This window comes from Fulmarus glacialis, unplaced genomic scaffold (genome assembly GCF_000690835.1).
Source record: "Fulmarus glacialis isolate BGI_N327 unplaced genomic scaffold, ASM69083v1 scaffold8540, whole genome shotgun sequence".
NCBI classification, from domain to species: Eukaryota; Metazoa; Chordata; class Aves; order Procellariiformes; family Procellariidae; genus Fulmarus; species Fulmarus glacialis.
Window position 1 is genome coordinate 15,603 of NW_009189571.1, and position 17,400 is coordinate 33,002.

General features: G+C 34.6%; 1 protein-coding gene across 1 annotated transcript in view; it reads left to right on the forward strand.

Annotated features, from left to right (window-relative positions):
* The window catches only part of LOC104080253 (cytoplasmic dynein 2 heavy chain 1-like), a gene marked incomplete at both ends in the record, with an annotated part of 30,721 nt that extends 13,572 nt beyond the window's left edge, over nt 1–17,149 (forward strand). The window contains 13 exons of the mRNA XM_009582582.1: nt 650–801; nt 1,332–1,476; nt 2,751–2,853; nt 4,373–4,537; nt 4,661–4,788; nt 5,937–6,185; nt 6,979–7,087; nt 8,097–8,210; nt 9,059–9,201; nt 11,191–11,272; nt 12,595–12,749; nt 14,471–14,608; nt 17,036–17,149. Of these exons, the coding sequence (XP_009580877.1) occupies nt 650–801; nt 1,332–1,476; nt 2,751–2,853; nt 4,373–4,537; nt 4,661–4,788; nt 5,937–6,185; nt 6,979–7,087; nt 8,097–8,210; nt 9,059–9,201; nt 11,191–11,272; nt 12,595–12,749; nt 14,471–14,608; nt 17,036–17,149 (1,797 nt within the window). The remainder of the gene's footprint in view (nt 1–649; nt 802–1,331; nt 1,477–2,750; nt 2,854–4,372; nt 4,538–4,660; nt 4,789–5,936; nt 6,186–6,978; nt 7,088–8,096; nt 8,211–9,058; nt 9,202–11,190; nt 11,273–12,594; nt 12,750–14,470; nt 14,609–17,035) is intronic.
* Nucleotides 17,150–17,400: the final 251 nt, after the last annotated feature.

Consider the following 17,400-nt stretch of genomic DNA (forward strand, 5'->3'; position numbering starts at 1 on the left):
GATAGGAAACAGCCTCTAGTTGCACCAGAGAAGGTTTAGACTGGATATTAGGAAAAATTTCTCCACCAAAAGGGTTGTCACGCATTGGAACAGGCTGCCCAGGGAAGCGGTTAAGTCACCATCCTCGGAGGTATTTAAAAGATGTGTAGATGTGGTGCTTAGGGACATGGTTTAGGAATGGAGTTGTCAGTGTTAGGTTTATAGTTGGATTCGATGATCTTAAAGGTCTTTTCCAACCTAAATGATTCTATGATTCTACTCTATGATATAGTCTACCTGGACTCCACAAAGGCTGTTGACATTGTCTCCCAAAAGATCCTCACAGAAAAGCTGTTGATGTATGGACTGGATAAGCAGATAGTGAGGTGGGCTGAAAAGTGGCTGAACGGCCAGGCCCAGAGGGTGGTGATCAGTGGCACAAAGTCTAGTTGGAGGCCAGTACCTGTTTAACATCTTCATTAATGATCTGGACAGTGGGGCAGAGTGTACCCTCAGTGAGTTTGCAGCAGACACCAAACTGGGAGCAGTAGTATACCTCTGGCAATTAAGAGAACAGTAATAATGGTATACTTCTCACTAATTTTTTTTTTTTTTTTTATTGTAAGAAACTCTGTTGGCTTTCTTTTAATACAATATTTAATTATTAAAGGTTCTTACATATCAAGGATTTTACGATGAAAATCTGGAATGGGTTGGTTTAGAAAACATCCAAATTGTGGCTTCCATGTCTGCTGGAGGAACATTAGGAAGACATAAACTTACGTCCAGATTTACTTCTATTGTTCGTCTCTGTGCAATTGAGTAAGTATGTGGAAATTAGTTTGACCCTCAGAACTCAGATTCAGCCTCTGTTTATAGGGCCCTTGCTGAATGTAGTCTTTATGAAAAAGTGTCTGTTCTAGTCTCTCATCTTTTCTAACAGTTTGGGATCTTCAGATTTGGTGCCATTTGGTGCCTCTTGGCACTAGAAACCAGCTAAGGAGCAATCTGTAGCTACCTGTTGATAATGAAGTGTTTGAAATATGTTTCCTGTTGGACGATTTTGCTTTCAGTAAACTGCTTTCTGCAGCTTTACATTAAAGTGCTGTTTGGTTACAAAATTAGAGAAATTGAAAAGAAGTTTGTTTGTTTTTAAGTTTGAACACATTTACAAATGTATTTAGAAAATTTCTGAGGGTGGCCTATTGCAATAAAATGGTGATTTTACTTAGCTGCTAGATGGAGATGCTATTCATGGAAATTTCTCAGTAATTGTGTAACTTTGAATCATTTTAATAAAAAAAAATTAACAATGATAGTCCATAATGATTGCTTTTTTTTTTCCTTTATAGCTATCCAGAAAGAGACCAACTGCAAACTATTTATAGTGCCTACTTGGAACCTGTACTACAGAAAAACCTAAAGAATCACCCTGTTTGGGGTTCTTTACCAAAAATACATCAGCTAGCAGGATCTATGGTTCAAGTATATGAACAGGCATGGAAATCTAATTTCTTTTTTCAAGGAGATGGAGAATTCACAATTTGTTTTTTTTAAAGAATTAGCTTTTGATAGTAACAAGGGAATAAAAAGGTTTATCAATATTAAAATCTGTTTATATCTTTTTCATAATGTTGATACAAGTTTTAAAGCTACTTATTTGCAGAGAATCCTAGGTATTAGAGGGAAACTGAGTAAGTGGTAAGTGCTCTTGCTTTCCCACAGATTTATTGTATGATTTTGGCATGCATCTTAAGCCATCTATACTTTCAGTTCCTGATATAGAAAAGGTGGATAATAGCGTTTTCCTACTTACTTGATGAGGAGGCAGTGTACTTTAAAGATTCCTATGTGCTCAGATGTTATGGATGTTATTATGACTACAGAAGAGAGATATGAGAGTGGAGTCCCTTATTACACATCAAGGACTATCTATTAAAATTTTATACAGTTAAAAATAGGTGCTTACGCCCACAAGTTCTTTTTATCCTCCCACTTAAAATTTTTTGGACCTCTACCTAGCAAAGCACTTAAGTACTTGCTTTTCTTAATCATGTACATAGCCTTACTGGGGTAGATACTGTGGGGATGTAAGCACTTACTATATGTTCCAAGAATATATGCATGTCCCCATCTAGACAGAACCATGATGCAAAACCCATCTTTATGACTGGAATGTAGGTATAGTCACTGGCTAGCATGCACCAATTAGCAGGAGTTTCATATGATAATATCAATGTATTCTAAGAAATCTAAGTTTAAATCGCATCACACAAGGACCAAATAACAGATGAAGGCAGTTGTTCTTCGAATTAAAGGTAGAGTTCTAAATTCAAATATCCTCTTTGGGGGAAGAGTTAGTGTTTCTATAAGTCTTTTGTAGTGACTAAGTGTTACTGATTTAGGTAGTTTTTCATTACACTTTTGTATTTCCTTTGCATTTTATATTTGATGTTGCTTTAAAAAATTGTATGTTTTGTCTAATAATACTGCCCTAACAGTCCTAAGTGACATATGTAGTTGTTGTTTGCATCAAAAATGGTACAGAAGAAAGGTTCTAATTACGAGGAAATCTTTCGTGCTCAGAAAACAAGATTTAAACAATTCATCTCTGCACTTTCAGAAAAACCCTAAAGAATGCATTAATAAAATATTTAAATATATAGTCCTAATAGAAAACTAATTTATCTGGTATTTTAGAAAAATCTGAAGCTACGCTTCCAAGTTCTTTACATTTTAAAACATCACTCCCCACCCCATTCTGTTTTTAGGTACGAGCGAAATTCACAGTTGATGATCACAGTCATTACCTTTTTACACCATGTATTCTTACTCAGTGGGTTCTTGGTTTATTCAGATACGATTTAGCAGGTGGTAAGTCCCTTATTTGTTTTTTGTTTATAAAACAGTTCTAAAATGGCCTAAATTATTATTGATGTCAGTCTTACTGTTGACTTCACATGGAACTAATTCACCTATGGTACTCTTTCTATAATGTGAACTGTCTGTAACTCAGTAGAGGGAAAAAAATGTCTAACAGTTCATTCCATAACATGTAAATAAGTTTAAAACACTCAATGATGTTTTAAAATATGTGTGGGAGCTACTTACAGATTAAGGGAAGTTAGTAGGTTGGGATTGCATTCTCTACTATGGGAACTTGAAGTGTACCCCCTACTCTTCACCTTTTTTTTCTGGTTTTTGGGGGTTTTGGGTTGGGGGCTTTTTTTAGCATATGTTTTGTCTTCTGGATTCTCAGAGGCTTGCCTCTCATGCTTCTCTTTTTGTACCTGGTTGTATAAACCTGGTGAGGTGACTGTGGAACTATAAATGATACACATCATTTATGACCTACTTAACAAAAGAAGAATATAACCACCCTTAAATATAAAGAAATTATAGAAAACTCTCTCATCTGTATAAAAGTTTACAAATACCTATATAAGAGCCTAAATATTCTCACAGTTTTTGAATGCTTGATAATTACAGTCTAATCTCAAAGTTCTTCTTTCCTTAACTTTGGAAATGGTAAAATTTGGAAGGGTATTCAGTTTTGTGTGCTTTTCCAAATAGACAGCATAGGTTTCTTCCTAATACCATTTTTGTCTTTGAAATTGCTATTATTACTAGATCATGAGAAATTACTCCTTATTGTGTTTTAGCACTTAGATTAATTAAAGGGTTACATAGAGGGCTGCTTAGAGAGTATAAAAGTGAGAAGAATGTTATGTTCATATTCCATTGATTTCCTGGGATCATCAGATGGTATAGATGTAGCTTGAATGAGGTCAGAAAAGCTACACTGACAGTCAATGAATGGGTAATCTCCACCTGTTTAAGGACTCCATTGTTGTATCTTAAGGTGACATACGCACACGCTTTTTCAGTGATGAGCAATATGGCATGTCATTTACTCATCTCACCTTCTTTCTTACTTTTGTGAAGAATGTTGAAGCTTTGTATTCTCTAGTGGCATTTTATAATACAGACTGTTTTGGGTATTTATTTTTATTTTAGTATTTATTATCAGCCTTTCTCTTCCCCTTTAAAACAGTCTCCTGGCTTTTTTTGTTTTCATTGCCTGGAATTTTGTCTTTCAATTTTTACTTCGTGTGCAACACCTTATTCATTTTCTTTAGAATGCTGGCACTACACTGGAGAACTTATTTTAGTAGAATATGTTTCATTTTATCTTGTAATGATCCATAAAGTTATTATTAAAAAGCACTTCATAATGTTTACTTTTTTCTCTTATTTCTTCCTTACTGATGCTCTCCTGCTGGTATGTAATTTCACTTACTCATTTTCAATCTTGTATTTTGAAATGGAAAATTTGAGAAATGTAAAATTTATTATAAATATATAAAGTTAAATCTCTCCTTAAATTTTGTAGGATCATCGATACAAACTGTAGACTATGTATTGGAAATTGTTGCTTACGAAGCACGTCGTTTGTTCCGTGACAAACTTGTTGGCATGAAAGAAGTCCATGTATTTGATAATGTTTTGATGAAAGTGTTTCAAGGTGATTGGGGCTCAGATGTTCTGGACAATATGGCAGGGGAAACACTTAACAAACTTGAAACGTTTGTTTAGGAACTGCCTAATCAAATCAGTCTGATCATGTCAGATAGCGTGTGAACTGAGCACCTAAACTTTTGAATGTTTTCTTTTATTTTCACAGATATCTTCTATGTAACTTGGGGAGCTTGTCAAGAGGCGTTCATCACACCAGGACAGGCACTACCACCACATGGGAGACCACTTGGCAGACTAAACTCAACAGACCTGAAAGATATTATTCAAAAAGTGAGACAAGATTAAGAATATACACAGCAAGGATTCACAGCAATTATTCTAGACATTTTTTAGAGGAAGTAACATGCGAGCACTAGGTTTTGGGTGGGGTCTGCTGCTTGTTCGAGGAATCATCTTTTGCATTTGGTCTAGTGAGGGGAGTTTGTCATGGTAGGTGGCAGGCAGTAGGAAGTATCATGTAGCAAGATTATTTTAACAAAAGGACAGCAGTCACATTTGCTGGTAATTTACAACAGTTTGCTGAATAACATTTTGAGAAACATTGATGTGCGTATATGTTTGTGTATTGTTTGAGTACCAAAGTGTTTTATTAAATGTTTAGTTTCTGAATTTGTAATTTGCTAATGTAATTTTTATTTGAAGAAACACAAATGGATTGTGTGGAGATTTGGCATGCTTTTAAACAGTAAAGTACAAAAAGTGAGCTTGATGACGAAATGCAAACATGTTAACTCTGCTAGACGGACTGATTGTCAGGATGAGAGCTTTGAAATCATCTCCCCTTTTTAGTAGTGTTTGATGGAAACTAGGAAACTAGTAGATAGGAGACTACTCCCTCTTCTTAATTGCCAATAGACCAATAGACTATATGGGAAATGAAGAAGTTCAATAGCCTCAGTAATCAGTGTGTTTGGGTTTTTTCTGACTACGCAATTACATTGGGCTTCAAAGATGAGGTTTTATTAAGTATAGCAAGGCCAGAATTTAATTTTAGGATCTGTTATTATGTGTGTTTCACTAGGAAATTCCATAATCTGCAATTATGCAGCAATTAGCTGCCTAAAACACTCTTCTAAGTTATAGCAATATTAATTAATCTGTAGTCAGAGACACAGTTCAGACTTTGTTCTGGTCCATTATTTAATTTTAATTAATTCATTGGTAGATTTCTATTTCAATATATCAAAGGCTTCTAGGATATCCTGGTGCTGGGGTAATGTGATTTGTTCATTACTGGTAAAGGGTATGTGAGGTATCTGAATTCTGTCACGTAAATAATTTATTTGTAATGAATCCCAATGTGGTCTCTTAAGCTTTCAAGCCCTTCTTTTCTAAATTTTTAAATGTTGGATGCTTTCATATCTTACTGCTTTTAGTTATTATTAGTGAACACATTTCTTTTTTTTCTTTTTTAATAGGGTATTATTCATTATGGGCGAGACAAAAAAGAGACAGAGATTTTACTGTTCCAAGAAGTCCTCAGTTATATGTCTAAAGTGGACAGAGTGCTAAGTTTTCCTGGAGGATCGCTTCTTTTGGCAGGACGGAGTGGTGTAGGTCGTCGAACAGTTACCTCTTTAGTTAGTCATATGCACGGAGCTGTTCTGATTACTCCCAAAATTTCCAGAGGCTATGAGCTGAAGCAGTTCAAAAATGATCTTCAATATGTAAGTCACTCAGTGTCTTCCATTTTGTAGTGTTGTAGGTGTGTATTAAAAAAAAAAGAATACGGGAATTTTGAAAGACACAAAAGTGTTGTGTGAAGAGATATTTTAAGAAAAGCAAAATGTCAACAGTCTAAATGAAACAAGTAGATTTTTAGAAGTTCTCAGTGTTTAGATATGCATACTGTTCTTTATAGTAATTACCTGAAACTCTACTTTTTTGAATGCCAGAGCTGTTTTTATGAGTGTTGTGGACTTCATAAATTCTAAGCTTGTGTGAATTTTGGAAAGGTTTATTTCATGTATATATTTTCATATTTGTATATATTTTTGTATTCTGTCTCTGCTATGGTCTGCCAGTTAATAGGATAGTAGCTGAATCAAGTAAAATTTTAGTGATTGATGAAAGTGTACATATTATTTAAAAACAAATGCAAACCTTGAATCAGGAGTTTCCCAGTACCTTCAGCAATGCTAAAGAAAATTCTAGAGCTAAACCCACACAAAAGAGCGATACAACTCTATAATTGAATCACATCTGGAACATAAATATACTCTATGAAAGAGTCTGTTTTAATTATTTTTTCATTACCAAGCTGTACATCTAGGAAGAATGTTCTTTATATTTGGTATCTCATATAACTGAATCACCTAGTAATATTTTGTAAATATGTAACGGTTTAGATGATGTGGAAAAAAAATGTATGTAATATATAATCAAGGAAAGATTATCATTCCCTTATGAACAATACATATATTCCATATACTGAGATGTAAATGTCTTCCCTGCTTCTAGGTGATGGAGCTTGCGGGCATTGAAGCACAGCAGGTGGTATTGCTGCTTGAAGACTATCAGTTTGTTCATTCCACGTTCCTTGAGATGATCAACAGTTTACTGTCTTCAGGTGAGACGAGATCAAAAAGATTATGGTACTATTACCACACAGAGCTAGCTCAATTAGGCAGAATAGGTGATGTTTTCTAACTTTATGTCCATACCAGAAGTGTTAGTTAGCTTTCTGCACTGTTTTGGCTAGAGTGCTTGTACATGAGAAACTGACTTGAAGTTCACTTAGCTATCCTTTAACCTACCCTACAGTACAGGTGCTTTCAATTCCTCAAAGTTGCAAGTTAAGTAACTTATTTCAAAGGAGTTCTTTATAATAGTGTAACAACAAAATAATGATGTATTCTACTCTACCGCTTCCCTTTTCTAATAGAATTCAAAATTGAGAAGCGTCCCCCAATGTTTTACTAGATTGTATAGACTGAGTCCTTTACTTAAATGAACACCAGCAAAGCCCACTTTTCTGAAGGTAATGAGATGATAAATAATAATAACAAATAACAAAAGTGACTTTATTTGGTTATCTAGCTTTGTTCCTCAATCAGAGAGATCATTGAAGGACTGAGCCTAACTAGCTAAATGTTTTTTGGAACTGCAGTAGTTTAAGAGCTGATTGATAAGAGCACCAGATTTTCCTGTCTCTCAGGTGCAAATCCAAGTCTCCTTACAGTATCAGATTCTCGCCATCCATCCTTCATGTCTGATGACCTAGATAACTACTTTCTTTCATTTTTCTGTTTTCTGGTGTATGACAAAATCTGGTTTGATTTGGTTTGTATGCAGTATTGGATCACTGTCTTTGCACAGATTTGAATTAGTTTTCGAAGTATATTTCAGTAATATAAACAAAGTAGGCTAAGTTAAATAGAATCACTATAATTTGGTTTGTTGTTTTCATGATGTCATGCAAGAAATGATGAAGTATATGGGATGATACTCATGAAAGTATGGAGGTGAATACTGCCATACTCAAATTCTCTGTACAGAGAATTCAAGGGAAGCCTTCAAAGGAATTTAAAGAATTATAGTGGATTTGATCTGACATTTTAAATTCATTCTTCAAATAGGAGAAGTTCCTGGGCTATATAAAATAGAAGAATTAGAACCATTGCTATCTCCTCTGAAGGATCAAGCTTCACAAGATGGATTTACAGGACCGATTTTCAACTATTTCACATACCGTATGTGAACAGAATTATAGGTTATAATCTATTACAAGGTTACAAAAGTGCTATCATAATGGACAAATAATTTCTAACATGGTCCTTGTTTTGTGTGCATTTTTAACTTTCAGTTAGTTATTAAAACCCAGGCAGGAATAATGATTACAGTGTGATATTTGAGGGCACAGAACCCTCAGCTTAAAATTCATTCTTCTATCTGAAATTTTGTATCCATGAATGTTCCATGAATGTTCTACAAAGCTGTTATGAAATCTGCTGTTGAAAGTAATTAGAAGGAAGAGAGCTTTTGTCACCATCGTTTTCTGGTTTGTTGAGCTTATATATCTAGTAACAGTTTTCTTGTATTTGTCAATTATACCTACAAATCACTTTGGATTCTGAGTAGTCATAAGCAAGTTTACAGCTAGGTTTCTTAATTATTTGTGTTTCTTCCTTAGACCAACAAGAAGATTAAATAGTTTACAAATAAATAGAAGAATGTGACTGAAAGAATACAGATATTGGCAGTCATACTCACGGGCCCTGGAACTACTTCTAATTAGTTCTATTGGTCTATATTGATTGGAATGAGAACGAGTGGTATCCATTTAAATAGTCAGTTCTTATAAATTAAAAAAATACACTGTAATATACATAATGAGAATCCATTGTATTAAATTTATTTATTTAAGTTCTGTTTATAAACATTCCTGCCCTAGTGTGATGTGGTGTAATAGTAACTTTTTTCAGAAATTACCTTGTGATATGTGTTTGAAGAACAGTGAATTATTTGTATTTGTAATCAATCTACCATCATGTAGTCAGATTGTTATCTACTAAATATGTAATATGTTGCATTTTCTTAGGGATCCAACAAAATCTGCATGTTGTCTTGATCATGGATTCTACCAATTTAAATTTCACAATAAACTGTGAAAGTAATCCAGCACTGTACAAGAAATGTCAGGTTCTGTGGATGGAAACCTGGTCAGAAAACAGTATGAAAAAGGTAAATTGCATTTCTTAAAAACTGTGACTTGTTTAAATGAGGGTCTCCAAAAATAACTGAGTTTTGGTGAATAAGATCAATATATTTAAAGTTGTGAAGGAATAATTGTCACTGTGCTTATTTAATCCATTTGTGCAGTCCTACAAAGACAAAAAAATCTACAGAACAGTTAAGTAATATTAACATTGTTATTTTACCAGTAACATTATGTTTTGTTCTCTCTGTGGGCTGACTTGAACAAAATACTGACTGCTATGACTCTGATCAAACCACAGCATTTAAGAACAAACTACAACTAGACTGCAAGCAAAATGTTAATGTCAACTATGCTGATGATATCTCCTGTTACTAGCATGGCTGAAAGATAGTTTAAAAATGCTATGTGTATATGAGCTGCTATAAGTCTAAGATAGCACTGTAAACCTTATGTTATTCTTGAATCTTTGTTAAGTGTTTTGCTTGATGGAACGGAGTCAGTGTGTTCTTTTTAGGATCAAAATCTGCTTATTTCAGGATGTTCACAGTGTAAGTTTGAGAAAGATATATATCACTCTACACGTTAAGAGGTTGCCAAATCCAGTACCCTGATAGGGGCAGGGCTGCCACAGCTTCACAGCGTAACTTGAACCAGTGGTGAAGCTGAGTATGTATTCCCAGTAGACACATACACAAACACACATATATAGCGCATATGTACATGTGATTGGCCACACAGAACAACACAAACAGAAACCCTCAGCACAAACACAAACAACACCATTGGCATCAAGCTGTTTCCCTCTCTGAGTGATCGCAACCCATTAGTGGCAAATATGTACACGTGCAGAATGTGGATCCCCCTACTAGCTGGGCATAGGCACACAACCCCTCCAGTAGTTGCCTCTGGATCGCCTGGTCTCCCCAGTTGCTGGCATCTGGATGTACAAGCTCCTAAGGCCGCAGCCGCACCCCAGCTGGTGGTACAAACTGCCTCACTGCGCGTGTGCATGCGCACATGCACAGTGGATCCTTCCAGTAACTGGGCTTAGACATCCAGTCCATCCGGTAGCTGGCCTTGGATCTAGGATCTCCCCATTGCATCCTGCACAGGCACATATGCATACATGTACACACACACAGAGGCACATGCAGTTGGATCTCATTTGACTCCCAGACTCTACAGTCTCTCAGGCAGTTGGCCTGGACCTTCTAGTCCCTCTGGCAGCCAACTCCTGAAGGTGCCTCACCAAACCATACTAAGTCTTGTGCAATCTGAAATGCTCTTCCACTGCATTCCATAATGTGTCCCAAGCATCCTATGCAGTAACCCCCTACTGAAAGGTAGTCTGGCCTCTCGCATTGACTCATCATGATGGGTTTCACAGCTGGACTATGGAGTTGGTCACTCTCCTGGGAGAGCCATGGGAGCAGCTAGCACAGAGTGTCCATTTCTGCCTGGGTTACTGGGGCTCCTCCACCTGCCATTGTGCCGCAGTTTCAATGGCAGGTTGTACTGAAAGTTCTTTTTCGCAAAAATGTTTGGACCAGCTCTGTCCACAGTTAAAAAATGTTTTTCAGAGTATTTTCACTTTCACTTCAGTAGGGATTTTTTTTTAAGTGGAGTCTTATCATTTAGTCATATGCCAGAACTTTTGAATATACTTTGTTTATTTTTACCATTATACTTAAGACTGTCTGATTTCATGTTGAATTATATACCTTTTTACATCTTTAACATTTGTGTTATTGTAAGAGTCCTCTGAGAATTAGTTGCTCTTTCTTACAGCCAGCAAAAGCTCTCTGCTTGAGACAACAGGAAGTTATCAGTTACAGGAAAAGACTGAATTGATCTTTTTAATGCTATAAATATTCTGTAAATACCTTATTCTGAATAAAGCTATCATGTTCAGTTTTTTCAAATGAAAAACTAGATTAAAGGTTTTTTTTTTTTTTAACTCAAATTTTAATTCTTTGTAATTTTCATATAAAAAATCACGTTCATTTTTTTAGATACCTGAAATGCTTCTGTATGATTCAGATGAACAAGAAAAGACTGGAAAAGCACATAAAGAACTTAAGAAAAAACATTCAGGTAATATTTAGGTGGACCCATTAGCTATTATTATTAAACACTTGCTCAGTTCTGGATTGGGCATAGATAATAGCATAGGTACTTTGAGTATGTTTTTGCCAGCATATTCATAGACTTTAGTATTGTTCACATGGCAGGCATTTTGCGGAAGGGAACATTAGTGTGGAACATACATCTTGGCTTATCAAACCCAGTCTCTTCTGTCGCAAGCAGTCACTGTGTATATTCAATTTTATAAACTGATTAAACTGCATCTTGTTTTGTTTTGTTCTGTGTCTTCCTTCTATGTGGATGTTATTTCACAACCTAAAAATTTGATGTTTTGAGGGTTTTTCTACTTTCCAGTCTATATGTTTTCATTATTCTTGTCCTAGACCTGTTCATTTTACTTTAATAATTCTTTAACTCAGATAACTTTAATTCTTGTAAGTAATGCCCCTTTTCCAGAATAATTTGTTTTTTATAATAAAACTTCAAATTTAACCATTTTAAAAATAGGGTGTCAAACATAATCTGAGAGACCAGTGCCAGCACTCATTTGCAAGGTATTAATTTTAGCCACTTCTTATAAACCAATAGTCTAAGTAACACTTAGAAGTCATGGAGTCAACAGAGTATAAAATGGTAAGTGGTTCACTTGGGATTTCTTGTTTTGTATTGCTTTTTAATAGGCATTCCAGCCCATCAGAATGATGGCCAATCTTAGGATTTAGTGTCCATGCTATCATCCATCTTTATCCTAGGTCATGGTACTTAATCTATGCCTTAGTACTTATTAAAGGCATTCATTTGTATGTAGATATGTTTTAGCAATTTTTTTCTTTTGTAGGGTAATATAATTCATTTTACAGTATCTTTGGGCTTCTTTTGAGAAACACTGTTCAACAAACAGAAGCACCTGGAATGTTCAGAAAAACTTTTTAGTCTACCTGTCATCAGAGACAAGGGAGAAGACAAAAACACTTGGTCCTCCTTTCTAAAAAATCCATGTATTTTCACATTCAATTTCTGTGGAAATAAAGTTTCTTTTATGGTTAACCCTCAGTAATCTGCAGTTAATTTTGCCTGCTTTTCCAAACATCAATGAAATATTTTACAGCTTTGAAACAATTTCAGTGTATTTCTTTCTGAGGAATATGTATTTCAAATGTAATTACATGTTGTTTCCCTGAGAGTACTTTGAAAAAAGTGTATTCTTTGTGATATTTTTAATGCCCTTAATTCATATCTCAAAAACCACATTTTGTTGCTCTTCCTTAGTTATTTTAATGTGAGATAAGAATGAGTATATTATTAAATGTGTAACAAATTATGTTGTACAGGTGATTCTGAGTTTCTCAAGTCATTTCTGGCAATCCATGAATCCTGTAAAATGTATGGAGCAACACCCAGCAGATATATGACATTCCTTCATATATACAATACCATCAATAACAGTAAAAGAAGACAGCTGATAAAAAGGCAGAATCACTTGCAGGTATGTATTTAAAACATTTTTAACATTTTCAAAATACTCTCATGTTTGGAAATGCCTTGTGTATTAATGGGCTGTAGCTGCTAACCTGGTTGTGTGGGGTGTCCTCTGTTGGCATATGCTCATGCTGTGGTTTCAGGAGAGGAATAGTATGAATCTTAATGCACATCTCTGTTCAAACGCCTCAAAGAGTGAAGAGTGTTTTCTTGTTTTTCCTCAAGGATGTATCAGACTGGGTATGTTTTCTTGGAAGAGTAAAAAGTACTTGAAAGCGCTTTAAATTTTTTCACCCATACGTATTGGAATTGTGTTGCAAACAACTCGTCATCTTTCCATCAATTTAAGTCCTGCCTCTGCTTGTATAAATTTTCCCTATGTAGCTGCATATTCCATCTCTTTCTTTATTCTCTGCAGCAACTTCCTGCTTTGTGTGATTCTTGCATCCTTCTAGTTCAACAAGCTGTTATCTTTAACCTCATGGTGCTCTTGTGTAGCTTTGGCCAAGGTTCCCTTTGTTGTGATTTTCTCTCATTTTGTGTTTTGGAATTGATTTCAAATTGCTTTTCCACACATCAAACCTTTACACAGTTCTAGACCAAATGAAGTTCATCTCACAGATGTCGCTTTACTCCTGTTCTGTATGCATAACATGCTTATTTTTGAAACCCATTTGTTATCTTTCCAGTGATACTTCCTTCCCTCCTCCACCCCCAGTATATTTCTGGAAAGATCTGTATGATCCTTTAGGACACGTAACTTTTCTCTTTACCCTTCTCCCTTCCCTTTCAGCTCCTTTTCCCAATGACCCTTGCTACTCTTCTGAAACCACACTTGCAAAGCTGTATTTCTTCTTAAAGCATCTGTCAAAACCAAATTACTTCCTTGCCTTGTATTCTACACTGTTTTTATTCTGCCTGCCAATATTTTTCCGTCACTGTAGTAGGCAATTTAAGAAGATTTACATTTGTAATGGTAGAAATTGCTTTTTTATTTATTTAGAAAGTAGCTATGGTTTGTTTGTGACAAACACTCATTTACTTGTTAAATGCTCTGGTTAAATAAAAGTAATGATTTACATGAAAATTAGAGATGTGTATCCTAAATCAAAACATCTTCCAGGAAATATTTTTTTTCAAATATATCCTGAAATAATTCTATTATCTGATTACCATGGAGTAAATAATTTAGAAAGTGTGACTAAAGAAAATAATTAATCTTAAGCATGATTGAGGATTTGTTTTATGTGCATCTATGTTCTTTAGAGAATGTACAAATATGTAGAAATAGGATAATCTAGTTTGTTTCAATTTGTTTAATTTTTGTGGATTTGCTTTTAGAGGACATATAGTTACATGGAGTCATGTCCTGGTTTCAGCTGAAACCGACATGTTTCAGTTAACTGAAATGCTATCGAATTAATGAGAAAAAGATTATGTACTAGTTGCTGTTCCACTAAAAGTTTGTTATTTTGAGAATTTCATTTTCAGCTTTTTGATGTAGTAATAGATCTTACAGTGAGACATCTAGAAGTGTCAAGTGTCATTTTTGGGTTAAATAATACTAAGAAAATGTAAATAATATCGAGAAAATGTGGGACATAAATTAAAAAATAAAGAATATTAGTCTACATCACTCTTAGTTTATGCATGCTATTTGTACCCAACCTTCATTTAAATCTGTTTAAAATTCATTGCTAAAGAACTGCTTCTTATAAACTTTTGTAGGCAGGTGTTTCAAAGCTGAATGAAGCTAAAGCCCTGGTAGATCAACTGAACAGAAAAGCTGGAGAACAAAGTATTTTACTCAAAATGAAGCAGGATGAGGCTGATGCTGCCCTTCAAGAAATTACAGTATCTATGCAGGTGTTGTATATGATCACATCAAAAGTAAAAAAAAAAAAAGAGAGGTTTTTCTATTTTTGGTCTCCATAACTGCCTGTGCTTTGTATTCTTTTCAAGGGTTACCAAATCTTATGCTTTTACAAGAATTTGCCTAAGGGAATGCATGAGCCCTGAAGCTTGAATAAACTTGCAACAGGATAGAGGATTATATAATTTAAATCATATTTGGACTGATTGACTTAGGAAGAGATCAGTGCAAGTTTTGCACCTGTGTAGTATTTACTGCTGTAGTTTAGTCTGAAAGTTTTCCTAGAACTTCATAAATCCAGACTGATCCATTTTATAATGTTTATTACAGATAGGAACTTTCAACAAAATACTGATAAGTAGCCCTATTTTAAGTAACAAATACCAGGAATTAAATTTGTAGACTATTAGAAAGTATGTATTTCATGAGGTCCAGTCCTCTGAACTTACCCTCAAAGAAGGTTAAGTAATACTTCTGTGTTCATCACTCCTTGTATTTTTATTCTTCAGCTCAGAGGTAGACCTTCTGTTTTTTGAGGAGGTAATTTTCTTTAGTAGTGTTTTCTCAGTTAAGTAAAATAATGGTGCAGAAAACAGATCTCTACATTGATACTTCCAGAAATCATAAATGTAGGATAAGCCATAATGAATCTGCTGTCACTGCACTGATTGATCTGAAGCAAACTTAAATATAGAAGCTCAATGACAAAGACATTCTCTGGATGTAGTAAAGTAGATGCCTGCTCTTTCAAACCCTTTGGTTCACAGTGCTTTAAAGGTGCATTACTTCCCATTTTTATAAGTCTACTTCTGTTGGCAATTTTTAATACTTTTAGCCTCTATCTGCCTACTGTACATGAATTTGAATAATGATGATTGGCTTGGTACGTTCACTGCTGGCCTCAAAGAATTTATTACGCCATTTTTCCTGATTTCTGTTTTAAAGCTGTTTCTGCTGTTGTCCAGTAGAGTTAGGGGCTGTGTGGGTAGCACATATTACATTGTAGGAAAAAATCAAAGAATAGGCCAAAAGCAATGAAACATGATGGGTCCACTGACATCAGAAAATTTACAGTGGAATTCTGATTATTTAGATTAGCATAAACTATAGGTGCCCTCTAACATTTTAATGTCACTTCAAATGTTCTAGTTTATGTAAGAGAGGGGGCTCTAATACATATAGACTCTTTTAATCTTCTTTCAGAGCAAGGCTTTTGACCTACAACTGAATTTTAAGGTTTTCTTATTCAGAGCTATCATTCGGTACATGTACATTTGCATGAAATGTCTAAGCTGGTTTTACGTAGTTAATGTTTTATAGATTTGAATGTAATCTTCAATGACATGCTGGTCTACAGCTTGGGCTAAGTGCTCAGAAAGATTATTATTAATCTCAAGGTTTTCTCTGCTTATATACATCTATTACTTTCTGCCACAAGTTCAACTCAGCTTGACAATTGCTAGTTATAATAATGTGTTATATACTGGAAAACATAAAAACGTAAACTCTGGGCTTTGTTGTCTTGTATCTTTTAGGTGAACTGAACCTAGAATATTTGTCTCTTATTGTATGGATTTATACTCAGTTATTTGTTTTGTAACTGGTATTGGTAGTCCCTTTTTTTTTTTTTTTTTTTTGTTACCTTCGGGATATGTAAGGTCCTTTTTATTGTAGTTTTATATATTAGGTATTTATTGTTGAACTGAAGTGCTTAGGAGTCCTGGAGATGGCTAATAGCTACTGTCTGCTCTATGGTAGGCACAGTACAATCCAGGAGAAAAAAAAAAGGATATAAACCCCAACAGCTTACAATATACGTGTAGGACATAAGACAGGTATCCTTACAGACAGATGGGTGCAAATTTACAAGTAAATAGTGTATTAGTATTTTTAGGCTAATAGGCTGTAGTTCCAACATAACTGCTGCTTTTATGAACATTATAGGAAAGGAGAGTTTTAGTGGTGTCATGAAAGAAATAGAAATGTGAGCAGCTACAAAGACAATGGCAGGAAGGTATTACTTTCAAATGTAGTAAGAATGTTACAGAGGCTGTCACTCTTATCCTTTTAGAGGAGAACTGACATCTTTATAAGGAATGGAAAATCAGAGGCAAGGAGAAAAAAGGTCATAATGAGCCTCAAAAATAGAGGTACAGATCTTGTCTGTGGTAAAGAAAGGGAAGGAGACACAGTAAAAGCAAAAGATGCTTATTTCATATAATTTAGTTACATAAATATAAGCTTAAGCCCAATACTTATGTATTTTTTGAATCAAACTGTCTAGTATCAAATAGTCTCAAATATTTTATTGTAATTGCTATTGTGCAAATTATATTATAATCAAGACTAAAAGAAATAAGAGACCTAAAGGAATAAAATCTGTGTAAATTTGAAAACAAAAGGTATTCTTTTTTTTACAGAGTGCCAGTGAGCAAAAAACAGAAATGGAAAAGATAAAACATCGGATAGCAGAAGAGGCTGCAGAAATAGAAGAAAGAAAAAGAAAAATTGAAGATGAACTAAAAGAGGTTCAGGTAAGAGCTGATAAGGAAAAGTAGTCTTTATTTGACTCACTCAAGTCCTGCCATGCAAAATGGTTCTGCAAAATTTATCCCTGCATTTCTTAAATTTCACTTTAAATTATTTTGATATTAAAACATTTATGCATTAGAAAACAGTATTCTATTTGCCAGATTTAGATTGTCATTTTGGCGTTTGTGTTCTATTAAATCTTAATTACAGAAAGAATTTTCAGGCCGAATCATAGAATCATAGAATCATTAAG